The 26,240-nt window shown below is 41.1% G+C and overlaps 16 protein-coding genes across 16 annotated transcripts; 6 read left to right on the top strand and 10 right to left on the bottom strand.

Moving 5' to 3' along the window:
- Nucleotides 1–455: 455 nt before the first annotated feature.
- On the bottom strand, nt 456–695 carry KL928_001430 (uncharacterized protein; the record flags this gene model as incomplete). Its single annotated transcript, XM_043201795.1, has 1 exon — nt 456–695. One exon carries the CDS (start codon nt 693–695, stop codon nt 456–458), a length of 240 nt encoding a protein of 79 aa, XP_043061889.1.
- Nucleotides 696–1,851: 1,156 nt separating this feature from the next.
- KL928_001429 (uncharacterized protein) lies at nt 1,852–2,571 on the bottom strand (the record flags this gene model as incomplete). The annotated part of the gene is made up of 1 exon (XM_043201793.1): nt 1,852–2,571. One exon carries the CDS (start codon nt 2,569–2,571, stop codon nt 1,852–1,854), a length of 720 nt encoding a protein of 239 aa, XP_043061888.1.
- Nucleotides 2,572–2,817: 246 nt separating this feature from the next.
- KL928_001428 (uncharacterized protein) lies at nt 2,818–3,942 on the bottom strand (the record flags this gene model as incomplete). Its single annotated transcript, XM_043201792.1, has 1 exon — nt 2,818–3,942. One exon carries the CDS (start codon nt 3,940–3,942, stop codon nt 2,818–2,820), a length of 1,125 nt encoding a protein of 374 aa, XP_043061887.1.
- A 485-nt stretch (nt 3,943–4,427) lies between these two features.
- KL928_001427 (uncharacterized protein) lies at nt 4,428–4,676 on the bottom strand (the record flags this gene model as incomplete). Its single annotated transcript, XM_043201791.1, has 1 exon — nt 4,428–4,676. One exon carries the CDS (start codon nt 4,674–4,676, stop codon nt 4,428–4,430), a length of 249 nt encoding a protein of 82 aa, XP_043061886.1.
- Nucleotides 4,677–4,992: 316 nt separating this feature from the next.
- KL928_001426 (uncharacterized protein) lies at nt 4,993–6,927 on the bottom strand (the record flags this gene model as incomplete). Its single annotated transcript, XM_043201790.1, has 1 exon — nt 4,993–6,927. The coding sequence occupies one exon, from the start codon at nt 6,925–6,927 to the stop codon at nt 4,993–4,995; it is 1,935 nt and encodes a 644-aa protein (XP_043061885.1).
- Nucleotides 6,928–7,052: 125 nt separating this feature from the next.
- KL928_001425 (uncharacterized protein) lies at nt 7,053–7,976 on the bottom strand (the record flags this gene model as incomplete). Its single annotated transcript, XM_043201789.1, has 1 exon — nt 7,053–7,976. The coding sequence occupies one exon, from the start codon at nt 7,974–7,976 to the stop codon at nt 7,053–7,055; it is 924 nt and encodes a 307-aa protein (XP_043061884.1).
- Nucleotides 7,977–8,369: 393 nt separating this feature from the next.
- Nucleotides 8,370–9,389, top strand: KL928_001424 (uncharacterized protein; the record flags this gene model as incomplete). Its single annotated transcript, XM_043201788.1, has 1 exon — nt 8,370–9,389. One exon carries the CDS (start codon nt 8,370–8,372, stop codon nt 9,387–9,389), a length of 1,020 nt encoding a protein of 339 aa, XP_043061883.1.
- A 90-nt stretch (nt 9,390–9,479) lies between these two features.
- Nucleotides 9,480–10,394, bottom strand: KL928_001423 (uncharacterized protein; the record flags this gene model as incomplete). Its single annotated transcript, XM_043201787.1, has 1 exon — nt 9,480–10,394. One exon carries the CDS (start codon nt 10,392–10,394, stop codon nt 9,480–9,482), a length of 915 nt encoding a protein of 304 aa, XP_043061882.1.
- A 170-nt stretch (nt 10,395–10,564) lies between these two features.
- On the top strand, nt 10,565–11,383 carry KL928_001422 (uncharacterized protein; the record flags this gene model as incomplete). The annotated part of the gene is made up of 1 exon (XM_043201786.1): nt 10,565–11,383. The coding sequence occupies one exon, from the start codon at nt 10,565–10,567 to the stop codon at nt 11,381–11,383; it is 819 nt and encodes a 272-aa protein (XP_043061881.1).
- Nucleotides 11,384–11,512: 129 nt separating this feature from the next.
- KL928_001421 (uncharacterized protein) lies at nt 11,513–15,592 on the top strand (the record flags this gene model as incomplete). The annotated part of the gene is made up of 1 exon (XM_043201785.1): nt 11,513–15,592. One exon carries the CDS (start codon nt 11,513–11,515, stop codon nt 15,590–15,592), a length of 4,080 nt encoding a protein of 1,359 aa, XP_043061880.1.
- A 117-nt stretch (nt 15,593–15,709) lies between these two features.
- KL928_001420 (uncharacterized protein) lies at nt 15,710–16,822 on the bottom strand (the record flags this gene model as incomplete). Its single annotated transcript, XM_043201784.1, has 1 exon — nt 15,710–16,822. One exon carries the CDS (start codon nt 16,820–16,822, stop codon nt 15,710–15,712), a length of 1,113 nt encoding a protein of 370 aa, XP_043061879.1.
- Nucleotides 16,823–17,325: 503 nt separating this feature from the next.
- On the bottom strand, nt 17,326–18,132 carry KL928_001419 (uncharacterized protein; the record flags this gene model as incomplete). The annotated part of the gene is made up of 1 exon (XM_043201782.1): nt 17,326–18,132. The coding sequence occupies one exon, from the start codon at nt 18,130–18,132 to the stop codon at nt 17,326–17,328; it is 807 nt and encodes a 268-aa protein (XP_043061878.1).
- Nucleotides 18,133–18,370: 238 nt separating this feature from the next.
- KL928_001418 (uncharacterized protein) lies at nt 18,371–20,086 on the top strand (the record flags this gene model as incomplete). The annotated part of the gene is made up of 1 exon (XM_043201781.1): nt 18,371–20,086. One exon carries the CDS (start codon nt 18,371–18,373, stop codon nt 20,084–20,086), a length of 1,716 nt encoding a protein of 571 aa, XP_043061877.1.
- A 159-nt stretch (nt 20,087–20,245) lies between these two features.
- Nucleotides 20,246–22,232, top strand: KL928_001417 (uncharacterized protein; the record flags this gene model as incomplete). Its single annotated transcript, XM_043201780.1, has 2 exons — nt 20,246–20,417; nt 20,503–22,232. 2 exons carry the CDS (start codon nt 20,246–20,248, stop codon nt 22,230–22,232), a joined length of 1,902 nt encoding a protein of 633 aa, XP_043061876.1.
- Nucleotides 22,233–22,669: 437 nt separating this feature from the next.
- KL928_001416 (uncharacterized protein) lies at nt 22,670–23,212 on the top strand (the record flags this gene model as incomplete). Its single annotated transcript, XM_043201779.1, has 1 exon — nt 22,670–23,212. One exon carries the CDS (start codon nt 22,670–22,672, stop codon nt 23,210–23,212), a length of 543 nt encoding a protein of 180 aa, XP_043061875.1.
- Nucleotides 23,213–23,280: 68 nt separating this feature from the next.
- Nucleotides 23,281–26,196, bottom strand: KL928_001415 (uncharacterized protein; the record flags this gene model as incomplete). Its single annotated transcript, XM_043201778.1, has 1 exon — nt 23,281–26,196. The coding sequence occupies one exon, from the start codon at nt 26,194–26,196 to the stop codon at nt 23,281–23,283; it is 2,916 nt and encodes a 971-aa protein (XP_043061874.1).
- Between the last annotated feature and the right edge of the window lie 44 nt (nt 26,197–26,240).

The raw sequence follows: 26,240 nt of genomic DNA, 5'->3' as shown, positions 1-26,240 counted from the left end.
GTCTTTGAAAGCGATTTCAAATTTGATTGACTTGGGATACTTTTGCGACCACAAATCATATTTATTGTCAATATTTAGCATTGAGAAAGCATAGATTGGTCTCATAAGGGGTCAGAGACCAGGATGGAAAATGACTGCCTCTATTGTTTCTGACATTTCCTGACCGCGAGACAGAGAAGTTCATGCAAAGCACGAAGATGTTCTCATGATTGCGCTTGCTGGAGCTGGAAGTATTGCTATGTGTTCGGATGCTAATCATTGAAAAAAGTTGTTCTGTTAATGGGGCATTTTGTAATGAAAGGGACTAAGGGAGTCCACCTAAATCAAACAACTCATTCTGGTGCGTTTTAAAAGCTGGAAATATGCCTATTCGCATAAGTGAGGCTCATCAGCCCTGAATGAACTGGCCTTGATTTGAATGCAGTCAATTGTCGAAAACTACAACACTGATGCTATTAACAGTGTGGAAGAGACAGGAACTTTTGGAGACTATCACGGAGCATCTGATAGGCTACAGCTCCAATTGTAAGTAGATTATGCTTTCGACGATCTTTCTTTGTGCCACTTCGCCTAGAAAGCATCGGGTGCATATCTGTGTCATTTATGAACACGTAATACCACGAGTCTTCAAATCTTTGAGTACTTCTCCAATTTCTCGTACCTGGGAAATAGCGATATTGCTCGGACCTCTTCATGATTTTTGAATGATCAAATGTCCCCCTCAAATGCCACTCGACAACAAATATGCTTTACAAAACAGTGATGATTTTCCCCTTCTTGAACCCCTATAATGCCCATGAGTGTGCCATTGAATGAAGCACCTGAGCATCTTTGTGAGGTACCATGATTGATAGCTGGCGTGTTGGACAAAAAATTGAGTTGAAGCTGAAGGTTATTTTGGATTTAGTGTGCTGGAATCTTCACACGTCGTGTCAAGAAGGCGAAGGTTTTTTGATCCCATTCAATTAATTGAGACCATTACGAATGCCATTAAATTTTGATGAACGGTGAAGGATAGAGATAATACACCACTCTCCCAAAGGACAATCTGGTGAATATTTGGATGCATTGCAATTTGATGTGCGAAAAGAGAATGTATTGGATTACTTTTAATCACAATAAACTCGCTTACTATTGAGGATGAGGCCGTTTTCAAGCGTGGCAGCCCCCCCTTGATGGAAATAAGAGATTTGAAGCTAGTGTGTCGATAAGACCGAATATTGAATGAGATGGTCGGAGCCACATCCGAGATATGCGAGTATGCGACAATACCTAGCTCTCTAACAGAAGAACCACAGAAGATTACAGCTACGATGGAAGAGGAAAAGATTTTCTTCTCTAACAACGTATTGTTGCCTGAAATTCGCGCTCATTAAAGACATGCTATGACGAACGAAGATAATGAATAGCTTTGTCTCCTAAATTAAACTTAATCTCCTCAATCATTTCAGCTCAAGTAGCTTGCCAAAGGAGGATAACTCCAGCGAAGGATGAAATGTCAGCTTGAAACAAGAATTTTGATCATTTTGGGCTCCACAACATGTTCAGACTAGCTGAAACTTACCCTAGATCATTTTCACTTGATTCACATATTATGCTGCAATGTAGTCCTTGTTTCCCTACAGCACAATACTCATGATATTCTTTCAATCGCTTAGCGAGTATGGGTTTGCAATCAACCTAGATTCAGAGGGTTTTCAAAACCGTAACCAAATAAGACTAAATTGGGTGCCCACGAGAATTGAGTTTATATCCCTAGATTTGTCACCCTCGTAGAAGCTTTATTTCATCCATGTTTTCACAATCGCAGACAAGTCCAAAAGAAGTTTACTTTGCGTTTAGGTATGTGATTTAAATGCGATCCAGAAGCTCTTGCTCTAATAGTGATTTTGTCAAGCTCTCGGTTGTCCCCGCCAATAGACAGTCGCTGTCATTGTATTCTTGCTCTAAGTCGTAACCAGCTTGATTTATTTGATATGGAGTTTCACGATGTATGAATTTTGATCGAAAGAGATAAGCTGAAGTTTCTGCCATGTTTGCAGCACTTTCATCACTTGAACCAGTACTCGAATTGTCTGCATCTAACGGACCAAATCTCATTGATCGAACACCCAGAGAAGGGTTTTGCACCGGAAACGAGGATTTCCTATAGTGGAATTCGACTGTGTGGCTGTGGTCCAAATTTAAGGGATTGATCTTTAGCAGCTCCAGCTCATGAATAGGATGAGATTTTTCATGCTCCTTGTCAGTTGACAAATTGGCCGAAGTTTGTTTCTTCCTACTACAAGAATTTTCGACATTAAAGTCGTTCGGTGAAGTACTCCTGATGTAATATAGTTCAATAATCTTGTCATAAATGTAATCCTTGCTTATCTGCCACGACTTGCTTAGTTCTGTGAAATTGAAACTCACGCTGAACTGATGATCTTCCGGATTAATATGTTCAGCTATACCCTCTAATATATTTAGTTGTTGGTCAGACCAGCTAATGGGACTGGAATCCTCATTTGTGGTATGCCGATCAATGGATCGAATAAACACCGTGGGACAAATGAAGTGATCGATGCTCATTTGTGTGGTATAGATTTTAATATACTGCGATGAGCTATGTCAGTCAGTCAGTATATTCCTCACACGTCAATTTATTTATACAAAGTTAAAAAAAAACCTCAGCTGCTATAGATAGAGATCATTCACAAATAACATTTCTACAAAAACAGAAGTAAAACCTTTTCATAAACTAAAATGGTCCATCAACCTTCAAACTAAAACAAATACGAGCGTAGGGAAAACAAAATTGCATGAGATCTTCGTTGTCTATCGTCTAGACACCTTCAAACTTTTCACTCTCCTAAGTAAACCAGTGGTCTCGTCATCTTTTTTCCTTAGTCTATCCACAAGACTTTTCTTTCTACCCAACTCACCCCCATCTTTCTTTTCTTGAACTCCATATGCTGGGGCACCATCCAAAAATGTGGAAGAGCCCAGCCCCAAAGTTGTATCTCCATGGATTGGAGCAGACTTCACATTTGAATCAAACGCAACAACATTCGGGTTGGGCTTCAAGTCAAGAAATGTGCTATTTGACGCGGAAGCTCGCTTCACCACGACTCCATTGCTGTATGGGCTTTTACCTGAAACTTGAATGTTTTTCGATTTTGATGTGTAGATTGGTTCATCTTCATTGTAACCGAATACCATGTCAATTTGTTGGTCCCTGTTGTTCTTGGGAGCCATTCCTTTGATAGAGTTATTTGGACCATCGACAGGAAACGCCATCACAGGTGCTGCTTTCGTATCTTTGTTTCTATGGGGAGTGCAAGCATCAAACGGACCATCGTGGTGAAAACCGCCACCTGAAAAAAAACCAGTAACATCTAACTTGTCTATGGTGTCCAGGTTCTTTGGTTTATCCATAACAGTCTGCTTTTTAGACCGATGGTGACGATGCGATCTACGCTCTTTGTGGCCACGAGACGATTTGTGTTCACCAGACCTGTGTGGTCTGCTAGACTCACCCACACTTTTCGATCTGACTCTGCCATCTGACGCAATTTTAGTGACCACTGTCCCTGTCAGCTGTTCTGCATCTAGCCGTTTTCCATTATACTCCCTACGGGGTTTATAATATTGCTTTGGGGCGGAGGATGACCCAGGAAATGGATTAGGAGAAGACTCGCTTGAACTGGAATCGCTACTTTGTTTCATCTTCTCATCGTTCGGATACTCATCTTTCTGGTATTTATTTGTGACTTCATCGTAAGGAGGCGGTAGGTCATGGTCATCATAATAATCAGAGTGTTGATCGTATTGAACTTGCTTATGAGGTTTTCCTGGCAACTGGTGAGAGGGTTTTGGCAAACTGCTTTGTGAGTGATTTCGCATATTTCCAATTCCGGTTGAAGAAGGAGATAACATCTCGGTGAATGGATTGTTAGACATGTTGGAATAAAGTCTGTAAAGTTAGTAATTTAAAACTTAAACTTTATATTGTGTCGCGACAGCAAAACAAAGTTGAGGCACAGCCTGCAAGTCAAGAAATATTGGAAAACTTGGCTTTTCTCGTGTGTCACACAAATTCGCTATTGTGAATACCATATGGGCTCACCAACAAGCAAGTAGGCCGCTCAAATTGCAACGTTATCAATGCCTCTTGTGAAGGCCTTTCCTGAAGGTAGGTTGCGCTGGCTGTTGGGACCTCAAGCCTTATGAGATGTAGGGTTCAGTCGGCACATCTTTGAACTGAAGACCTACTTTTACACAAGTTAGAAATGTGGCCTCTCCATATACTCAGTCGATAGATGCTCCTTTTTCCTGAATGTTCCCAATGTTACTTGACTTGCAGGATCATTTGTTCTTGTTGATTTCTGACCAGGGTATGCCGCAACTTCACAAGCCTCTCAGTGTCCACAGTTTGAAATCGATACTTACATTGATGACTCCGAGTTTGCAGAATACAATTCTGGCTTAGCATAAGTCTTAGTTGGAGGAAGATTTTCGTTGTCTGAGTCTACACCTTCCTCCGCATGCTTCTCCAGCCAACGCCTGTAATTTGAGTCATCGCTGACAATTCTTGATTCCTCTTGGAGAATGGCCGACCTGAAAGGATTGTTTGAAGACAATCGCTTAGAATAAGAACCGGTAGATGAAGCTGACAAGTTGGGATGGCTATACATTATATTTTAAGAAATTTGTCTGAAGTAGTCAGTGGTGCTCAACGTACCCAAATAATATCGAAGCTGCTGACGGGCGAAAATACTGTTGTAAAACTTACAGTATTTGACTTCTATGGTTTGGGACTAATCTTTGGTTTTAGTGCGTGAAAATAACAATGTTTTCCTAGCGAACACTTCTATTAATTGCTGAATCTTTTTTTTTTTTCGGAACACGACGCGTATATGGAAATATCTACTTTAGGAAAAAAAAGATGCGCTTTGACTGTTAACCCTACAAAAGTGTTGAGCACGCTAGATATCTATAAACAAGGAAAAATCAACCTTCAACTTTTCGTTGTGCCTTACTTCTTTCAGCTGCCTTCTGGATAACTTGCAAAGCTTCCTCCTGTAATTCTTCTTGTGCTGCTTTGATAAGTTTTTGGTCGAACAATTCTCCCTTTCTTGAATCATCGATCATTCTTTTGACGGTGTTAAGCTTTCGCTTTATTGTGGCCCCATCGCTTGTGTCCACATAATTTTCGATATCCTTGAGAACTTGTTCAGTATCGAACATTACCAACTCCAAATTGTTGACTAACTTCAGATAGTTTAGTTTTGCCTGATCTTGCTTTGTTGTTTGTTTACTTTCGTCTACCAATCGTTTGACTTCCTCGTCGGTTAGGCCACTCTTTCCAAACACAGTTATGGACGATTTTTTTCCACTTGCTTTATCTCTTGCACTCACTTTGATGATTCCATCCGCGTCAATGTCAAACATCACCTCAATTTGCGGCGTGCCCTTTGGTAGAGGTGGAATATCAGTCAATTTGAATTTTCCGATCAATATGTTATCCTGCACGAGAGGCCGTTCCCCTTGATAGACATTAATATCTATTGAGCCCTGCCCATCCACAGCAGTTGAATACATCTGAGTGACTCTGCAGGGCACCGTAGAATTACGTGGCAAAAGTGGTGAAAACATACCCCCATATGTCTCAATTCCGAGAGTCAAAGGAGTAACGTCCAAAAGCAGGACATCCTTCACTTCTCCTGAGAGGACAGCACCTTGAATAGCAGCGCCAAGAGCCACAGCCTCGTCAGGATTTACCTGAGTTGTTGGCTTTATACCAAAAAACCTCTCGACAGTGTTTCTTATTTTAGGCATTCTTGTCATTCCACCGACGAGAATGACTTCGTCGATATCTTGCACTTTCAAGTCTGCATCTTTGAGAGCTTTTTTGACTGGAAGTATTGTCCTCTCAATCAGATCCGAGCTCATGTCATCAAGCTCCTCTTCTGTGAGAGGTATACTTATACTTTCAGTTTTGGTGATGAAAGGCAAATCAATAGTAGTACTCTTCACATGAGATAGCTCAATCTTTGCCTTCTCCGCAGCTTGGCGAATTCTTTGAACGGCAATTCTATCTTGCCGAAGATCGATACCGGATTTCGTTTGGAATCTTTTCAAAATGAATTCAACCAATATATTGTCCAGATCTTCGCCTCCAAGATGTGTGTCGCCATTGGTGGATCGCACCTCAAATACGCCGTCTTCGATATCAAGTATCGAAATGTCAAATGTTCCCCCACCCAAATCATAAACAGCAACAATACCGTTTTTCTTGTCCTTCCCTCCGATACCATAGGCTAAGGAAGCAGCCGTAGGCTCATTTATCACCCTGACAACATTCAATCCAACCAAATGACCTGCCGACTTGGTGGCCTGTCGTTGTGAGTCGTTAAAGTATGCGGGAACTGTTATGACCGCATTCTTTACCTCTTCTGCTAGTTGTAGCTCAGCAACCCTTTTCATCTCACGTAGTATAAAACCTCCTATCTGGGCAGGTGAGTATGACAGACCTTGCGCAATGGTTGTCTGCAGCCAAGCATCCCCGTTCGCATGCTCGACGATTTTGTAAGGCAGTCTGTGAATGTCATTTTGGACCTCATCATCACTATATTTGCGTCCAATTAATCTCTTAGTTGCATAAAAGGTATTCTCATTATTGACGATGCTTTGTCGTTTTGCAGGGGTACCAACAAGAACATCACCTTCTTTCGTGAAAGCCACAATGGAGGGTGTTGTGCGGTCGCCATTTTGATTTTCAAGGATTTTAGGTTTGTTCCCTTCCAACACCGCAACCGCAGAATTGGTTGTTCCCAAGTCAATGCCTACTACCTTTGATGACTTTACTCTTTTTGAAACGAGCCGAACTTGGTGCAAAGTGTTCGAAAGCAGCCTTGAATTTGCCCCGAGCTGGAAACGAAACATTGCAGAGGTAATTTGAATTTTTTTTTGCCATCTCAACCAAGGCACATACATACATACATGCATGCATACATGTAAATACACACAGCCCTAGGAATATTCGCAACGAACAATAGTAGCCGAGTGCACTACAGCTCAAGTAGCGACCCGCTTCCAACGGTTCTCCATAATTTCATATCAGGATTCCAACCTTTCCATTGGGAAAGACGCTCACGAATGTCAACTATGTCAAGATAGTCGTTTGATAGAGTGTTAAAATTGTTGAACGTTTGGAAGCTGGGGGACGACTTTATAGGTGACTCCTTCTCAAATGAGAAATCGGGAAAGGTGTTGCGACCATTGGGGACCTCAGCACATGATGTGTCACCAACGTTTTCACTTAATTGTCGCCGCAAGCTTTCGTTTAATATTTCAAAAGATCGCAGCTTCTCTTCTAATGCACTAATTTTTGATGTCAAGCGTACTTGAGCTGATTTCAGTTCCGAATTTTCCTTTGAGAGCCTGGAATTCTGCTCAACCGCACTTGATAATTTCGCCTCAAGTTGGCGCATCTGCTTCGAAGGGACATCTCCATGCCTCTCCTCTGCGGATTGAAATCTCCTTTCGTCGACTAGCGTAGATTGTTGTTTTGCTGCACTTTCAGTATCCAGGTCAGGCAAATCCGTTGAGCCAACTATCTCGGTTTTCGAGCATTCTTGGCCCTTGCGGTCGTCACCATAGTGCTTCTTTTCATCACCAGTCTCGTTCTTGTGTGGCAGCATTCGCGCTTCTTGTTTATTGATGATGGATTCAGCCCCCGAGTCGCCATCATCAGGAGTGGCAAGCGTTTCAGATTTGGCTGATTCAGAAGCTTCAGCTGTGCTCCAATTTTTTGCTGTATTTGCCGCTGTCTCCATATGACTGTGGTCTGGTACTTCCTTACTTGGGGAATCGGGTTGATGGTCTCCAACATTGCCCTTCTTCTTACCTTTCTTCTTTTTCTTCAGTTCCTCAAACTTCTTCCGGGCCTGCTCAAGCCTTTCTTCTTTGCTTATCTCATCCTCGTTCGCCATAATGAGAATTCTTGTCGGAATATCTAGATTTCTGCCAATTTTTTGCAGAATGGTGACACCGTACACCGAGTACTAGATTACGATTGATTACGTAGCTAAAAATTGCGTAATTACAAGCCTTCAGTACCCTTAGACCTAGACTACTAATGAGGGGTCATCAAAAGTCGCCTTCAAAACATGCTACTATTGCTTGCCACAATATTACTGGCACACTCGTTATTATTGGCCCATTTCAAAAAGATAATTATTTACTTCACACATGTTAGATAAGTGCCGATCGGTCTCGCCAAAATTTTGCCAGGTTGGTTGGCTTGGCGGCCAGCAGAAAAATTTAAAAATTCGTGGCATTTCAAGATAACTTGTTATTCTTTTGTGATAAAGTTTCACTGAAATATGTCTGAGAAAAAAGAAGACCCTCCGGTCGCCACTATTCAGGCACCACCACAAAATGGCTCGCTTTTGAGCCATCTGGCAAACTCTGGCCCTGTCTCTATATTTGCTTATTGCGCATCTTCTATTTTGATGACTGTTACCAATAAATATGTTGTCTCTGGTGACTTCAATTTGAACTTTTTTTTGTTGGCCGTTCAGTCTATTGTTTGCCTGATTACCATCTCCATATTGAAGTTCCTTGGGATCATCACTTACAGAGAATTCAATTACATTGAGGCAAAAAAATGGTCACCAATTGCTTTTCTTTTGGTTGGAATGATTTACACATCCTCGAAGGCCTTACAATTTTTGACAATTCCAGTCTACACAATATTCAAGAATTTAACTATCATTTTGATTGCATATGGTGAAGTTTTATGGTTTGGTGGTTCAGTGACTTCCATGGCTTTGGGATCTTTTATCTTGATGGTCCTTTCTTCCGTTGTTGCATGCTACGGTGACAAGGATAGTTCTACTGGAAATATGGTTTTTGGTGTTGGATATTTCTGGATGTTCCTCAACTGCTTCTCATCAGCTACTTTTGTGCTTTGCATGAGGAAGAGAATCAAGCTAACTAATTTCAAAGATTTCGACACCATGTTCTACAACAATCTATTATCCATTCCTATATTGTTGATTGCTTCTTTTGTTCTGGAAGACTGGTCTCCTGAAAATGTGGCTGTCAACTTCCCTGAAGCCAACAGAAATTCAGTTATCTTTGCCATGATTTTCTCTGGTGCTTCCTCTGTTGGAATTTCCTACTGCTCGGGCTGGTGTATCAGAGTGACATCATCGACTACTTATTCAATGGTTGGAGCATTGAACAAGTTACCGATTGCATTGAGTGGACTGATCTTCTTTGATGCTCCTATCAACTTTTTCTCAATATCCTCCATTTTTATTGGTTTTGTTGCAGGTATTGTTTATGCTGTTGCAAAGCAACAACAACAAAAAGAGAAGAGCCAACAGTTACCTAAATAAGTGACTTTTGCAATCACATTGGCCCCAAAGAGGAATACAAGTATATAGTAGAATCCGAAAAGAAAAACAAGTGATTGTTGATGCCACTAATTAGCTCGTTTTGTCAAGCTTCAAACTATAATCAACGACTGAACATCCTTGGTGCACAGAGGATGTAGAGTAGATATCAATGTCGTTGCTCAAATATTCAGAAATGTTCTCTAAAGTCAACCCTCCGCTGCACTCAAGCAAAAACTGGCGTTTACCTGACCACTTTCTTTTCAGAGATTGAGAGACAGCTTGGAGCTCGGGTCCATTAAAGTTGTCCAGCATAATAATGTCAGCTCCCGCATCGATGGCTTCTTCTGCATCCGTTTCGTTCTGAACTTCGACTTCTATTTTGGTACTAAAGCCTGCCACAATCCTTGCATTCTTGACAGCCTTTCTGATCGACCCTGTTGCCCAAATATGATTATCTTTGAGCATTACCATTGATGACAAATCATACCTGTGAGTGTCCACACCTCCTACAAGCATCGCATATTTCTCAAGCAATCTAAGTCCTGGTGTAGTTTTCCTCGTCCCTGCAATAATTCCTGTATATCCAGCTTCTCTGGCCTTTTTGATAGTGAGGTGTGACTGAGTGGCAATACCACTCAACCGGCAAATGATATTGAGGGACAGCCTTTCCGCAATCAAGATATTTTTCACTGGCCCTTTCACTGTGCACGCTTTTATTTTCCCACTATCAGTTTTTGAGGGTTTCAGGTATGTTCCTTCATCCACATGCCACTCAAAGCTAAGTCCGCATTGATGATATACCTCATTCGCGAAAGGGATTCCACAAAGAATTCCATCACCTTTACAGAAGAGGGTTGCGGTCTGGACGTTATCTCCCACCACATATCCACCGTAATCAAAAGAAGGAATGTCTTCTTGTAACCACTCAGTAATCTGGTGTTTCCATCTTGTAGATAAAGGAAGAATATGCTCGAATTTAGGATTTGGATTTCTATACGTTGTCATGATTGCCGAAAGCAGATGTTGAGTATCTTCCACGAAAAAAATACCATGTAATTATAGGAGAGCTTAGATTTTTATTTTGGTGTCGGACATTTCATTGTCATTGCATTTCAAAAGCGAGCAGGGGAACACTGATTAGAAGAAGCTGATTACATATTACCCCAAGATACGATATGTCCACTTCTCCCCTCAAGTCTAGTGTCAGCAATACGAGATCTCTCACTGACGAAAGAAAAAAGTTATTGCACAATTCATCACCTTCAACTGCTCAGGACATAGATGCGCCTACTAGGAAAAGACCTCGAAGTTTGAAGCAGACGCATTTTGCAACAACCATGCGAAAAACGGTCTGCTCGGAATGTCAGATGTCATATATGCAGCACTTGAAATCCGATCGCCAATTGCATGAAAAGTATCATCAGCGCGCTGTCGAAGGCATGGAGCTTGGCCCAACAATTACCTTGGTTTGGAGCTCGATTGAACACCATCAATTAAAATCTGGAGTTGATGGGAAGATAGTGGAGGTCAACATTGAGTCGTCCAAACAGATTTCTGTTGCCGAAGAATTTCTTGATATTGTGAACAACATCTTGAGTGCGCCCCAAGATAATAGAGACTGGTCCTTTGACCCGAATAGAGGCAAGGTGTTCTTGTTTGTGATTAGAAGTAAGGCCGTCGGGATTTGTTCGACTGAACGAATCTCCGAGGGAAAATGGATGGTCTATGACACTGGACAACTAGTACCAAAACAGAGAATACCTTTGATTATAGGGATTTCGCGAATATACGTGAGTCACAAATACAGAAGAATGGGTATAGGGCTTCGTCTTTTAGTTGCCGTTCAACACCATAGTATCTATGGTTTGACGCTAGCAAGAAATCAAATTGGCTGGAGTCAGCCTAGCGAGTTTGGAGGCAAACTGGCTCTTTCATTCAACGGTGTGAAGCACAAATCGGGTAAGATGCTTATACCAATCTATGAGGAACGATAAAGATATGCTTATAACAACTTTCGTTCTACAATTCGGATTCGCGGCTGTGCTAAATGGAAAGTAAATAAATTTCCTGTTTACAAAAACAAATCTCCCTCGTTTTGAGAATCTCCCATCTAATATCTCAAAATGTCAAACATCACTGGAGACGTTTTATTTCGTGCAGTAACATCCAACGACGAGAGGCTCGCATCACAGTTAATACTGGAATTCAAAGCTCACATCAAAAGAGATCTTGTTAATTTGTTTTACGTACCGAAATATTTTGAAACACTAATATTGGCATACAGCAAGCCAAGCCTGACTACCAATTCATTTTCGACTATTTGCCATTTGGTAAAGCGTGTGAGTATTCAAGACTCAAAAGTGCTAAAGCTGGTAGATTTCCAGGTTGTGCCCTTCCTTATAGATCGCCTCAACGATGAAAAGCCATCACTCAAAAATACAGCCAAAAAAGCTATGCTGACTTACTGGCAATCTGTGCCAAATGAATTTGAGATGACTTTGAAATCGTATGGTTTGCATCATTTTGACTCATCAATAAGATACGAAGTGCTTAGATTGCTTTGCGAAGTTGTTGACAACACTCCAGGATTTAGTTTCAAGACTTTTCTTCCGGAAACGGTAATGTTACTAGATGATAAAATCCAGCAAATTTCCGACGCTGCCTTAGAGCTACTAATTTTGGTGTTTAAAGTCGTCAACCCTAACAACAGAACTGCAAAAAGCGACTTGATTAGTCAATTATTGAAATGCAAGGTATCTCGTTCTCAGTCAATTAGAGCCTTAAACCATATTGATGAAAGCCTGGTGGCAGAGTACACCAAGTCATTAGGTCAAGCATCCTTCGTCAGCGCGGGACCTATAAAAGTCACCACATCAATGACTTCAAACCAAAAAAACGCTACCTCCAACTCTGGCTCTGAGAGCAAAGCTCACGATCGACAAAAGCCAAAGGTAGCAGTGAGTAATCATTCACTCAAGATGCAGGCTTCCGGTATGCAACTACGTACGGGGTCCAAGGAAAGTTCACTCAAAGAACCTTCAAAAACTGTACTCGATAAAAGCGAGCAAAGTAATTTCGATGCAGAAACTGAGCCAACGATTTCAGACTTTGTGACAGGAATACCTCTTTACTCTATACAAGACTCACTGAAACCCATAAATTTTAATGGAGAAGAGCAATTGACGGAAAAACTTAACTCGCTGACAACACCTTTTCAAGGCAAAGAAACCGAATTTAACTGGGCTCCCAGAGAGCAGGCGATTGTCCAGCTACGATGTATAATAAGAGGGAATGCAATTACGGAATATCAAGAGCTGATCGCACAGTTTTTGAAGATGGAGAAAGATTGTATATGCAAAGCCGTGTCCTCGCTGCGCACTACCCTTTCAAGTCACGGATGTCAGTTATGCAAAGAGCTGGGAATTTACTTTGGCCCTTATCTGGACAACAGTCTGGTGGATTCACTGGTTGTCTCATTAATCAAACTCACATCTTCTCGCAAAACCATTTCACAACAAAATGCGAACGCAGGCGTCATAGGTCTGCTCGTAAACTCTAGTTACAGTCAGAGATTGGTAAATCAAATTACTATTGCGGCTCAGGATAAAAATGCACAGCCCAGGGCCTACGCAGGAACGTGGCTTCATATTCTACTAGTCAAGCACAGAGATAACAAGTCCGTCGTCGATAACGTGGGATTTTTAGAGCCTGTTGAAAGAATCATCGCCAAAGGTGTCGGGGATCCTTCGCCTGCCGTTAGAGATTCGATGAGAGCTGCATTTTGGTGTTTGAACACTATATTCCCCTCGATTTGCACCCGTATAGTGAGTCGACTAGACCCCAGCACTTTGAGAGCTTTGGAAAAATCTAAACCAAGACCAAACTATCAACTTTCAAGTCAGACTTCCATACAAAAGACGAACACTAGGCCATCAATGAAAGAACTTATCATGTCAAAGCAAAAAGAAGCGCATCAGTCAAATGCAAAGAAAATAGGACTTGAATCAAAGACTGTAGCCCCCCGAAAAAGTCTTGATATTCACGATGATGGGCCTTCCGAAAAAAAGACAAGCTCCTCAAATAGGGGTGTCTCATGTGGATCTGGAAATCAGGACCATATTCAATACAATGAAAAAGAAAACGAAGATTCTGAGAAGAAGGATGATCATACGGGTACATTCACTCTCAATATACCCATTGACAAAGTTCGAAGACATACCGAAACATTTGACCTCAATTCTGAAAGCGAAAAGAGAGAGCGCCATATATATGACCTACTTTCCTCAGATGAGAGAGAAGACCAAGCCGAGGGGCTCAAGAGACTTATAAATGGGGAGAATACTCATTCATTGAGCAAATTCACCTATCTCGCTAACAGAATATCAGTCATAAACCCGTCCGCATTCTTCGATTACTGCAAATATCCTGATTCATTCAAAAAGCTGTGCTATATTTTGGAACCCGAGAACCTGCTTCGCATGATTTGCTGCTATAATGTGAATCACACACTTTATAGTGAAAACCTTACGGTCATGGCAGAAGTAATACAATCAAGTGGGTTGGTCAGTGCACTTAATGTTGTTCTGGACCTTTGTATTGATGCATCCAATTGTGATGATATCAACTTGTCAATGCAATTCGTGAAGAACCGAGTGGAATTCATGGACACCTGTTATTCGGTGGTAGATTATCTGTTGAGACAAAGTCGATTCAGACTGAATTCACCTGAAATTAAAATGCTACTGAGACGATTATTCAAAAGCTGGGAAATTGTTCATATGGAACCAACAAAACTGATCGCAATTTTAGAAACTGCTTTTGAATTATATGGGTCTGACTTTATCCAATGCTTCAACGAACATGATGACAAGATTTTGAAGATAGATTTGAAAGAGAAGATGCCTCTAGAATTTCAAAAACGCGTTGGATCGCCGTCATCATCATTCAACGAGAATCTTGGCTTGGCGGAAATGGAGGAGCCCATTGCTGATGGACTCACTATGGTTGTTGGAAACAGATTTGAGCGTCCAAACGATGTAAAATCCGATATGACAATGATTATGCCGAATTTCAGGAGCCAAAAGAACCAAAGACATCAGTTAGAGCATAATAATCCTTTTGTGGAGACTGTAAACAATCAATCTCATGATTTCAAACCTAATTACGATATCTCCCAGGTGTTTCAGGATCAAAACGAATTAGCTCGAGATTCAAATGGTCCTGAATTGTTAGATGATAAGATGGAGGCTGATAGATTGCAAGCTATGTCCGACACCACTCCGGACCTTGATCAGTTGACCATATCAGATAATAGGAAGGACAATCGTGCGGAAGAGACACAAGGGGACTCGAGGGTGCCCGTTTTGCCATCCAGGGCTTCAGAAGAGATAAATTCAGCATTGGTGTCGGCAGATCCTCTCTCCCAGATGACTGGCTTGGCCAAGGTAGAAATATACGACGACAGTAATCACACTTTGGGACAAATGGACTCGTGGACCAAATTCGAAGCCTACAAAATTTCCAAGATATCCTACGATATCTCCAAATCAGAGACACTTTTGGAAAAGCTTTCGAGAAAGACTATCACAAATGCAGAACTCTTTGAAATTACTTCCTTGTTGAGCCACGAGAATATTTATGAGCTCAAGCTTGTGCAGCAGGCAGCTCTGGATTATATTTCCTCTAGTCCTTCTCCCGATCACATGTACGCGTGCATTTTGATTTTGCGAATTTGCATTTTGAATAACAGCTGGTTCGAAATAGGTGCGGTTTTCCACAAATTGATTGGCATTTACTCTGAATGGGAAAATGTGACTGATCCTGATGAGTTGTGCCTAGCTGTCTCTGAAACTTTAGATTTGATTCCTTTTTCGGAACTGTACGTGGAAGCACTTCAAAACATGAAATCAACTAGCGTCACAATTCAAGTTCTCCTACTAGATAATCTTCGAAAACACATTTCTCCTGCCGGATTGCACTCAGAGCTTGTCTTTAAGCTGGATTTGATCTTGTACAGATACCTACACTCACAAGATACAGCAATTAGGAGATCAGCTATCATGCTTTATGCTGTCCTCCAGAATTTGAAAGATCAAGAGCTTCTGGACCAGTCAATTACAGAGCTTATCAATGATCTTGTTTTCAAAAAACTCAATCACTCACAACTTAAGCTAGTCAAACAGTATACGGCTGAAGTTCGATAGGTTCGTACATGTGTGCTTGCTTAGAGGATGACAATATACACCATTGCCACAAAATTGATGCATATTCGTTCATGCCTAGTATATACAAAGATTAGGCCAAGGGATATTAAGATCTATTCAATAAAACGACTCTCCCTCATCGACGAATAATGGCTTGAAACTATCATCACTTGGAACGCGAGGCTCAAGTGGTTTGTATAGGTAAAATGCTTTGAGAGCGCTGACACAACTTCGAATACGAGCTTCTTTCAAAGAAGTTCCTTGTCCCTCTCCTAGAAGATTATCTCCGCTGAAACAGCCAACAATAAACGTTGGGGAACTCGATTGTCTACCTGTTTCAGAAATGAGCCTAATGGTAGGAGCCTCCATACTCTTTGTTTTGAGAAGCCTTGCTAACAATTTTCCTGGCTCCTCAAATTCGAGCATCGATGATATATCCACGTTTCTTGACAAGACATGTTTGTAAATGAAATCCTTGGTTTCTCGCTCACCGTCTGCAGCAAACACACCAGCGACGATAGCTCTGACACTGTTAGCATATGCGGTGGCAGTACTCAAGGAAGTTTCGGATGAAATACTATATTTTGTAATACCTGCTTCCACTTCTTTTGCTTGTCTGTCATATCTAAGTCTGCCAAATCTGAACAACTTTGGCTCTTTGGACAGGTACTTTTCAAGATTTGTAGACCAATCTTCCTCAATGCCCCAAACATTCTTGCCAACGTCGTGAAGAGAAAAATCACCCACAAATGCGTCAGTTGCAGCCTTCAAGATTCCAATCGGAAGTCGAGGGTAGGTAGTTATGAGATACTCTGTTGTATAATAAGAAAGCATGTTCGATCCAAATAGAGCCATTTGATGATTATCAGCATAGTCATTGTTCTTCATTCTGGATGTGAGAGCTCTGACAAGGGTCGACTTTTTGAACTTCGGTGAAAGGTTCAATCTCGCATGGAGAGCTAATATGGCGGGAATTTTCTGAGCTTCCTCTTCAGACACTTTTAGTCCATACGAGGATCTTTTATAGTCACCGAAGTCTGTGGCTGAATCAGGCGTCTCCAAATCGTCACCATTCATTCGTACATTATTGGATTTCTCGTATGAAAACTTATGAACAGGCTTTGGTTTTGATTGCGCAACAACTTTACTCAAAGGTGAAATGGATATATGTCTCAAAAACCTCGTGGTTGAGCTGCGTGTAACGAAGGATATACGAGGCCCGTGATTCATTGTGAAGAGAAACAATAGTAGGCTAGTGTGGTTGACTTGAAAAAAACCGCTGAAAAATTATAGCATAGAAATGTTTTGTACACGCACGATATGCAAGAACATGTATATAATTGAAAGAGGGGCTAATCTAACTTGTTTTAAATTTTCTAATGGTAGGTACTCTCTTGCTGGCTCACTAACCCTAGGTACATCAATTTATACCTAAGTGGGTTAAGCCACCGACAGGTGGCTGGTACCATACACCAAAAAATCACACTGTTAACGCAGCAATTGCTTTCTCAGCTTACGGTGTGATTATGTATTACCTGTATCTCAAAGGTGAGAGAAACACATATGATCCACAGAAGGTATACTCCATGGAGCATGTGAAGAGATGGGAAAATGCGGTTGCAAAACGGGATTAGTGAAGACCTTCAAAGATGTCGGCTTGAGAATATCTTCCTCACTATTTGGTAGCTACAATCACTCTTATTTATTCTCTATCAAAGACCATCAAAAGTTGATCAATATAAGTAGACTTTGCACTTTTCGTTCATTGAAAGTACCTTTCTTACTAGTGCGAAAGACTCGTCGTAGTCCCATATATTTTGCAGCTTTGAATCTAAGAAAGAGGAATCACAGATGATTGCATCTATCATTTGAGAGGTTAGCGGTGTGTTTTCAGTCTCCAAAATTCTGGATATTCTTCCAGAGGTACCAATGAGGATTCTAGCCTTTGACCTCGTTAAGGTTTTCAGATCGTCATTCAGTTTGTTCTTATTAATCAGTTTAAGAGATCCAATTGGAAGAGATCTGACAGCTCGATATATATCACATGCTCGTATGGCTGATATCGCTAGAACCAAAACAAATCTCTTATCTTGAAGGACTCGCCTCAATTGTGTCTGAATGAAAGTTTTGTAATTGTCCAAATTTCGCTCAAGAACAAAGCTTTGAGTATCTCTGATGGCAGATTTCCCGATGTATAATTCACTCAACTCTAATGGCGACAAATCAGGATAGCGTTGTCTGATCTTTGCTGCGAGCTTTTCTGCTATCACATCGGGTAATTCCTTAGCAAGGTTTCGTTTTTGTTCCATATCAAATTCCATCTTTTGTTTCTTCTTTTGAGACAGCTTATCACTTTTATGCTTACGCTTTTTTCCAGCATTGTGCGCTTCCTGATCTTTGAAGTTTTTGTCGTGATCCACTTGGTCGTGCAATTCTGAGCTTGTAGTCTCTTGAATATGAGTCAAGCCTTCCAAGTCATCACCAGAGGAGCTGTAAATGTAGTCAAGTCCATCCTCCAAATCGTCACCGTGATCAGACATAATCAGAAGCCTGTTTAATTTTCCTGAAAAAAAAATCAAAATTACAGTATTTTTTGTGTGGCTAAAATGCGGGCTGGTGCTTTAAGTTTGTATTTATTTTTTAAGTCAAATTAGAATATCTGCTACCGACTTCAGCCTTTAGGCGTCTACTCGAATCATCAGTTTTCAGGCACCGTTTGAGTTGGAGCCTTTAAAAACCTTTTTCTCAATAGTGAATGACCATATTAATATACCCGGTATGAGTTCAGATCATTCTTCCAAATTTGACGACGCGATTCAACTTGACGAGTCTCTTTTATCCGCGAGCGAATACAATGAAATAGGTTCTGCACATGAGGATCTTACAATCATGCACTCAGGTGTCCCGGCATCGGAAGAATCCAGTATCTTGAGAACTCCGATTCGACACAATTTGCTATCGAGAATTGAGCTCAATACCATCGTTTCGGAGACAGAATATGAAGATGCATCTATCGTGAATACTCCTCGACGAACAAGCCAAAAACCTTCTCGAACACCGTCTCGAACCCCATCACGTTCCAACACGCCCAACCGAACCCCCAGAAAACCAACGACTCCTATAACTCTACAAGCGATTGCTGATGGAACAACTCCACGTCGACATCGGCTTCTACTGTCGCTTTCAAAAAGCAAAGTGAATCGAAGCTACTCTCCCCGTAAGGATTTGCAGATGTTAGGGCGATTATTGACGCAGGAAAAAGAGGATGAGCGAAAGAAACGGAAAATTCAGCATGGGCCTGATCAAACCAATGCATTGGAGATCTTGTATGCGAAGCTTGCACCAGAATCCACAGAAAACCTCGAGCGTGCAGAATTATCAGGGGATTTGATGTCTCAATCAGAAAAAAACTTGACTACACCTGATAGAACACCAAGAAAGGGACGATTGTCGAGTCGATTATCTCTCGAGGCCTCATTTGGAAATTCAAATGTCGCTCTACCTGAAGCAATAATTCGCAAGCAGGGGGATTTTGATATTGATTCCAATGAGGGTATATTTGCATCGTCTAACGTAAGCCAGCCTGTCTTGGAAGACATTGACAACTTCGACATCGGAGTTGACTATGACGCATTCAGCAGTGACGATAGTGATGACAACGGCAGCCTTGGCGATGAAGTGCCGGAGGCAAAAGATCTTTCTCTTTTGAGTGCACGTCCAGGAGATGAGGTGCCCTCTTTTGTCACCATCAGAAAAAGAACAAGAGGGCTACACAGTGGAAATGGCAATCACCCAATGTTTTCACTAGCTATGATACGAAATATCACAAAGTGGCTTCCAACAGAGACTGACTCAAAAAAGCTGCAGTCAAAGGAAACTTTGGTTGAACTCCAGCATATCAGTGAAGAGTTTTTCAGACAAGAGCTCGATGATCTTGAAAGCTACATCGAACATGCAAATCGTAGAACAGTCAGTTATGTTGATATCAAGCTTCTGCTGCATCGTGCGCGACTTGATTCGTCTTATGATCTATTCACTTTCACAGATAAAGCCACGTCCATCGAAAATGACATTTTGAACCTGAGTTCGCAGGTGTTTGATCTTGAGATTACTTCGGAAATTGAGAAGCTTCTCTACAGAGACAAAATCCAGCGTTCAAAACGAATAAAAAAGCAGCTTTTCAAGAAACAAGAAACTAGGAGGCAATTAGAGCATGAAATTCAGGATGAAAGTGAAGGCTCACCAGATTCAATGAGCGATCTGGGAGAACAAGAACATATGGAAAAAATCGAGAGGCCCACTTTGGGACGCCCTCGTCACAATAGGGAAAAAACTTCCAATATTAACACTCTGCAAAATAAGTCCGAAATTGACATAGCTAATGAACGTCAATTTGAGTCAAACTTGTACCTGCGAATAGAAAATAATAGATCGTCCAGCGAAAGCTCGCTGGTGATTCCATTAGAAGAAGAGGATAGCGAGGAGCAAGAATAAGAAATTAAGGACGAATATGTTATAATCGAAGGATGGAATGTACTATATGTGTATAAATAGATAATTAATTTGTTTCAAGTAAACTTTTACACCACACGGACAGGATCCAAAAAAAAATTTACGTAGAACAGTATTTAACTATATTTGAAAATTCCGTCCATGCTCTCTCTCACCTCTTACAATATTGCTGCTGCCGGAAAGCGTTCTGTTAGATATCTTTCCCTAACTTCCGACCTTGCCAAGCTAATTGAAACCAAACCGTTACACCCCGTGGTGGTAGTCGGTGGTGGTCATGCAGGAGTTGAAGCCGCTGCAGGCTCTGCCCGCACAGGTGTTTTCACCACCTTAGTGACCCCTGATATAAGCAAGATCGGTGTGACATCATGTAATCCTGCATTTGGGAGGCATCGGAAAAGGTACATTACTTAAAGAGGTCGATGCGCTGGATGGCATTGCTCCTAGAATTGTCGATAAGTCTGGAATCCAATTCAAGATTTTGAATAGATCAAGGGGAGCTGCCGTTTGGGGCCATCGGGCTCAAATCGACAGGAAACTATATTTGACTGAGATGCAGAAATTTTTGAAGGACTATCCTAACCTTCAGATTTTACAAGCAAAAGTCGAAGACCTGATCCTTGACCGATCTGTGAATGAGTCAGGTGACAAACCCAACTATGACACTAAAATCTGTGGCGTGGTTCTGTCTGATGGAGAGATATTGCGCTGTGAGAAGGTTGTGGTAACAACTGGAACATTTTTGAGCGCGGAGATCCATCTAGGATTGGATACTTGGCCTGCAGGAAGGATAGGCGAAGACCCGTCTTATGGTCTGAGTAAAACTTTCCGTGAGGCAGGATTTCGCCTAGGGAGATTGAAAACCGGCACCCCTCCAAGAATATCTGCGAAAACTGTTGATTACTCGAAGGTTGCCCAAGAGCCGGGCGATAATCCTCCAGAACCAATGAGTTTTCTTAATGAAAATCCAGATATTAAGAATCAGCTATTATGTTATTCCACTTACACCACGCCAACCATGCACAAATTGATACTCTCCAATCTCGACAAAAGTGTTCATATTAGGGAAACGGTTAAAGGTCCTCGATATTGTCCTTCCATTGAATCCAAATTAATAAGGTTTTCAGATAAGGCTAGGCATAGAGTCTGGCTGGAACCTGAAGGCTTGGATACAGACGTGATGTATCCAAATGGAATTTCGTGTACGATGCCTCCGGATATCCAAGAGGCCATGCTAAAAAATATCATTGGACTCGAAAATGTGAAGATGCTTCAGCCGGGTTACGGTGTTGAATATGACTATATCGATCCTCGGGAACTGAAAAGAACACTGGAGACTAAACTGATCTCAGGCTTGTACTTAGCAGGCCAAATTAACGGTACAACAGGCTACGAGGAGGCTGCAGCTCAAGGTATTGTGGCTGGTATAAACGCTGGTTTGCGTTTCCAGGATAAAAAGCAATTAGTTTTGGATCGGGCGGATGGCTATATCGGCATACTCATTGACGATTTAATTACAAAGGGTGTTGAGGAGCCGTACAGGATGTTTACCTCAAGATCAGAATTTAGGATCAGTGTACGCGCTGATAATGCAGACATGCGACTCACGCCTAAGGGACATGAAATTGGTTGTATATCTGCACAACGCTGGGATCATTTTAGCAAAGAGAACAAACTTTATCAAGAAAGCCTGGAATTTCTGAAAAATTACAAGCTTCCATCACAAGAGTGGGCCAAACTTGTGCCTGGTCTTAAAATCAGGACAGATTCATGCTATAAATCTGCATTTGATTTACTCCGTTATGATAATATGTCGTTAGATTGCTTGATTCCTGTTATACACAATAAATCTCTGAAAGCACTACCGCGGGTGATCAAACAGAAAATCGATATTCATGGAGATTACCAAGGTTATCTAGGCAGAGAAAATGCGCAGATAAGAGCTTTTAAAAGTGATGAGAATTTGGTGCTCCCTGTGAACTTTGATTACACCAGTATGTCATCTCTTTCCTCAGAAGCAAGAGCTTTGCTTAACAAATCAAAACCTGAAACAATTGGACAAGCAAGAAGAATTCAGGGCATTACTCCCGCAGCAATTTTCGACCTCTATCGTTTGGCCAAACGCGTTTAACTCTCTGTAACTAATACAATACCAAGGACAAACGAATATATATACTATTCAATCAATAAATAATTCGACACTGAACAAAGTTTGAATTCAAGCAACAGTTACCATTTCAGCATCTCTTCATCTGTGCATCAAGTTTCGAGAAATCTGAGTAGATACTTCTTTGTGTGGGGAATCCGAGGAACCTATGCTTCCATTCATTGATGGCATCTTTGATTCCCCAATTCAGGTTGCGATCCGCTTCCCATAAAGCCCAAGTACCCACAAGTGCACTTGCTGCAACGGGCTGTCTGAAGAAGAAAAAGAATAAAACTGCTGGTCTTAAAACTGGTGCGTACATGAAGGGAAGTGTTTTATTTGATTGATGATTTGAATTGAGGAGTAGGTTACCCGGCGAGACTGCTATTATTTTTTTCGACCCGACGATCTTACAAACTCTAATGTCCGATAATAAAGCAGCAGAGGTCAACAGGACAATGTCATCTACAATGTCAGCTGAATTCTCTCAATCACAACCACAGAATCCGCAACACATAGAACTGATGTATAGGTCATCCCAACAGCCGCTCACTGGGGATTATCTTGATAGTGCCGAATATCATACATCTACATCAACAGACCAATCGCCGCTTCCCACTACGCCTTCTCCGCCTGCCCAAGCACGTACGTCCTCCGTAACGTCGCAAACTCAGGCTGATCAACCTTACTATGTGAATGCTAAACAATATCATCGCATTCTGAAGCGAAGAATAGCGAGAGCAAAACTCGAAGAAAATTTGAAGATTCAGCGTGGACGCAAACCTTATTTACACGAATCAAGACATAAACATGCTATGCGCAGACCAAGAGGCCAGGGCGGTCGATTTCTGACCGCTGCAGAGATAGCAGAAAAAGAACGATTGGAAAAGCTGGAAGAAATTCAAAAAAACAACGAACTAAACCAGAATCTTAAACACCAAGACTCCGGAGAAAATGTCGAATGATGACGTACGATAGAGATGTATAATACTTAACAGTCTTAGTTATTGTGATAAAACTTGATATATGTAGTTTATACAATTCCCAAGCTTCTTGCAAGTTCCTGCTCTGGCTGATCAAGATTTAGAAGAACATTTTGAATGTTTGGAAATGACGCAAGTTTTGTCTGAAGATATGCTGATATCATTTCCTTTGAACTTATTTCTTTGACTGGATCAAAAGGCTTTTGCTGGATAGTATTTAGTTTATTGAAGCTGGATCCGAATGAAAGCTCATCACTTTCCAACTCAAGCAAAAGTTCAACATTTTCATTGAAATTTTTGTAGTTTTTGATGCTATCAGATGCGGTTATCTTCAGCAGCTTAGACAGCACAAGCTTAAAGGCATCTTGGCCTATAGTTTGGGCGTTCTCGGTAATCAGGTTTGTCAGGCCTACTATCAAGATTTTTTTATCAAGCAAATTATTGAATGACTCAATTGTAGGGATGATGACACTGAGAAGGATCTGTTGAAACACACCAGATTGAACGCTTTCTATGAAATTGATGACAAAAGACGAATTGAGCCCGTTTTTCTTCAGGTGAGGGTCACTTGACGTCGGCAAAGCAGCAATGGAGCTCAAAAAGACAATAAATCTCTTGACATATTTATCCGTTCGAACCGTCTGTAAACGTGAAAGCAATATCATCGCCACTTCCTTTAAAAATGGTTCTAGACAAGACATATCAACGCTTAGTAGGATGGTTTCCAAGAAGTCGAAACCCAAATGGTCGTTCAATTTCGAAGACACGAGCTTTTGGAAGACTCCTAAAATCGGAGTTAAACTTGCGGCGGATGTAAACAATGAAGGTTGGAATTTGATAATCGCTGCCAGTAACCTTTCAATTGCCGGAATGTTGGCTCTTAACTCCCAAACAGCTGGGGAACACAGGGGCTTAATTAATTGTTCGTATTCAGATGGCATCTCAGAAGAGTTTGGATAAACTTCCAAACAGTATGAGAGAATTTGAAATGCATATGGAATAAACTCATGGATGTCCTGAGCTAATATTGAGAGCATGCAAGGCTTAATCAGCTCAAATATCTCAATGATCTGATTGTTGTTGTAACGTATAAGTACGCAGATTGATTCAAATGTGTAGTGTGAAAATTTCGGATTCGATGGATTCTTCCCAATAATTTCGACAATTTTCATGAGCTGCTGTAAGAGCTGTGGGGCCCTCTCGCTCAGAGAGTCTTCCGCGGTGAGAAGAATTCTCATCACGCATTTCATCAGAAACTCGTTCTCTGCTAGTTTCTCTGGGGACTCTCCTTTCCCGAACATAAGTCTGAACAAATTAGTCAAAAGATCATTAAATACAGGCGCTGGTATGTCAGTTTTGCTGAAAAGCAACTGCTGATGACTCGAAGGGTTTCTCAAAGACAATATCTTTTCAATGGTGATAGCAGCGTAGGTATACACCACATAATTGTCGTCTTGGAAGTGTGAAGATAAAAGTGGAAATGCTTCGATCAGCTGTTGTTTTGTAAGCTGGTTTCTAAAGGTGAAAATGTATTTAATTGCGTCAACCTTCAAAATTGGATGAGAGACCTGATTGACCAAATCTTGAGCCACGTACTGTGAAAAAAAATCAACTACATCCACCAACAAATTGGTAGAAGTTATACCTGCATTTGTAATGGATCCCTTTGCAGCAATTGAACTGAACAAACATATTGCCAGGTCTTTGGACTTCCAGTCTGTGGAATGGGACTGAAAGCCAGCCAAGTAATGATTAACGTAATTCATAACCACTTGAGTAACATCTTGCTCCTTGTTCTCTTTTAAAGCTCTCAAAAAATCTGTGGAAGCTCTTCTTCTTGTGTCGGAGTCAGAACCCTCAAGGTCCCTTCTAGTGTACTCAATCGGGTCGTCCTCAAACAGTTCCTCATCTGACTCCCTTAACCTCACGTTTGGTAAAATGATTTTTTCAGTGATTTCTTTCAATGCTTCTTCTGATTTCAACGTGCTATTGTATTGTTCCAAAGAAGCAATGATGGTGAGAAACTGTAGAGCTTTTGAAGCTAAGATATCATATTTTGGCTGTATACCAATGGAGCTAAGTAGATCCCATATTGTTCTGATGAACTCCGTAATAATACTTCCCAGCTCCTCTTGGTATCTTGTAGTGTATAATTGGATTAGTTCGCAACAGCTTGTTTTCACTTGAGTAATAATATCTATCTCTTCAGTTTCATTGGAGTCTTCAAGTAATGGATTTGAGTATTTCAAGTATTTGTGTATGACCGCCATACCTTCTTGGAGATGGTCTTCAAAAAACTCTGGAATGTCCTGACAATTTAAATCGTAATAAATTTTGACCAACAACAACAGGTTATCAAACAAAAGTTTGAGATTCTCTTTGTTTGAGGCATTTTGGTCGATAAGTTGATCGACCATCTTTAGAAGCTCTAGAAAAGGTTGGGCAAATTGTGAGAGAACAAGATTGATTTCGATGTAGAGCTCATTGGAACCAAACAGAGGCCTCCATCTTTTAAAAATTGAATGAGCAACTTTCAAAACTCCCTTATTGGTGTGCATGTTCTCCGGAGATAGCTTTCCAACAAGGTCTTCTATCAGCTCCGGCCACAACTCTGGAAATTCCGACTCCGCAATGAGGGAGACTGCCTCGCCAATCTGGATTTGAAGAGAATCAGGCAGCTGAATCATAAGTGAGAGAATCTCTGCTTTAATCATCTTCACATCATCTAGATGAAGTCGATAAACTCCTGTTTCATCAATCCACTTCCTTTTAATCAAGTTCTTGAAATAGAGTGATCCTGCCAATCTCACAGAAGAATCTAGATCATTGGCCGCCACTACGTGTAAAAGTGTGGATGGAAACCCCTGTTGATCTTCAACGCTTCTTAAACTCTCCTCTGCAAGTTTTGCAGTAGACGGTGACAGCGATTGTGCCAATAATTGTGATACAGATGCAATATCCGTCATCAGGAAAATTCACTTGTTGAAGTTGAAAACATTTACTATATTTT

The sequence above is a fragment of the Ogataea angusta genome (assembly GCF_019207475.1).
Source record: "Ogataea angusta isolate 61-244 chromosome Unknown 61-244_NODE_2_length_1002155_cov_89.706849, whole genome shotgun sequence".
Taxonomy (NCBI): domain Eukaryota; kingdom Fungi; phylum Ascomycota; class Pichiomycetes; order Pichiales; family Pichiaceae; genus Ogataea; species Ogataea angusta.
This window is presented reverse-complemented; position numbering and strand designations above follow the sequence as displayed.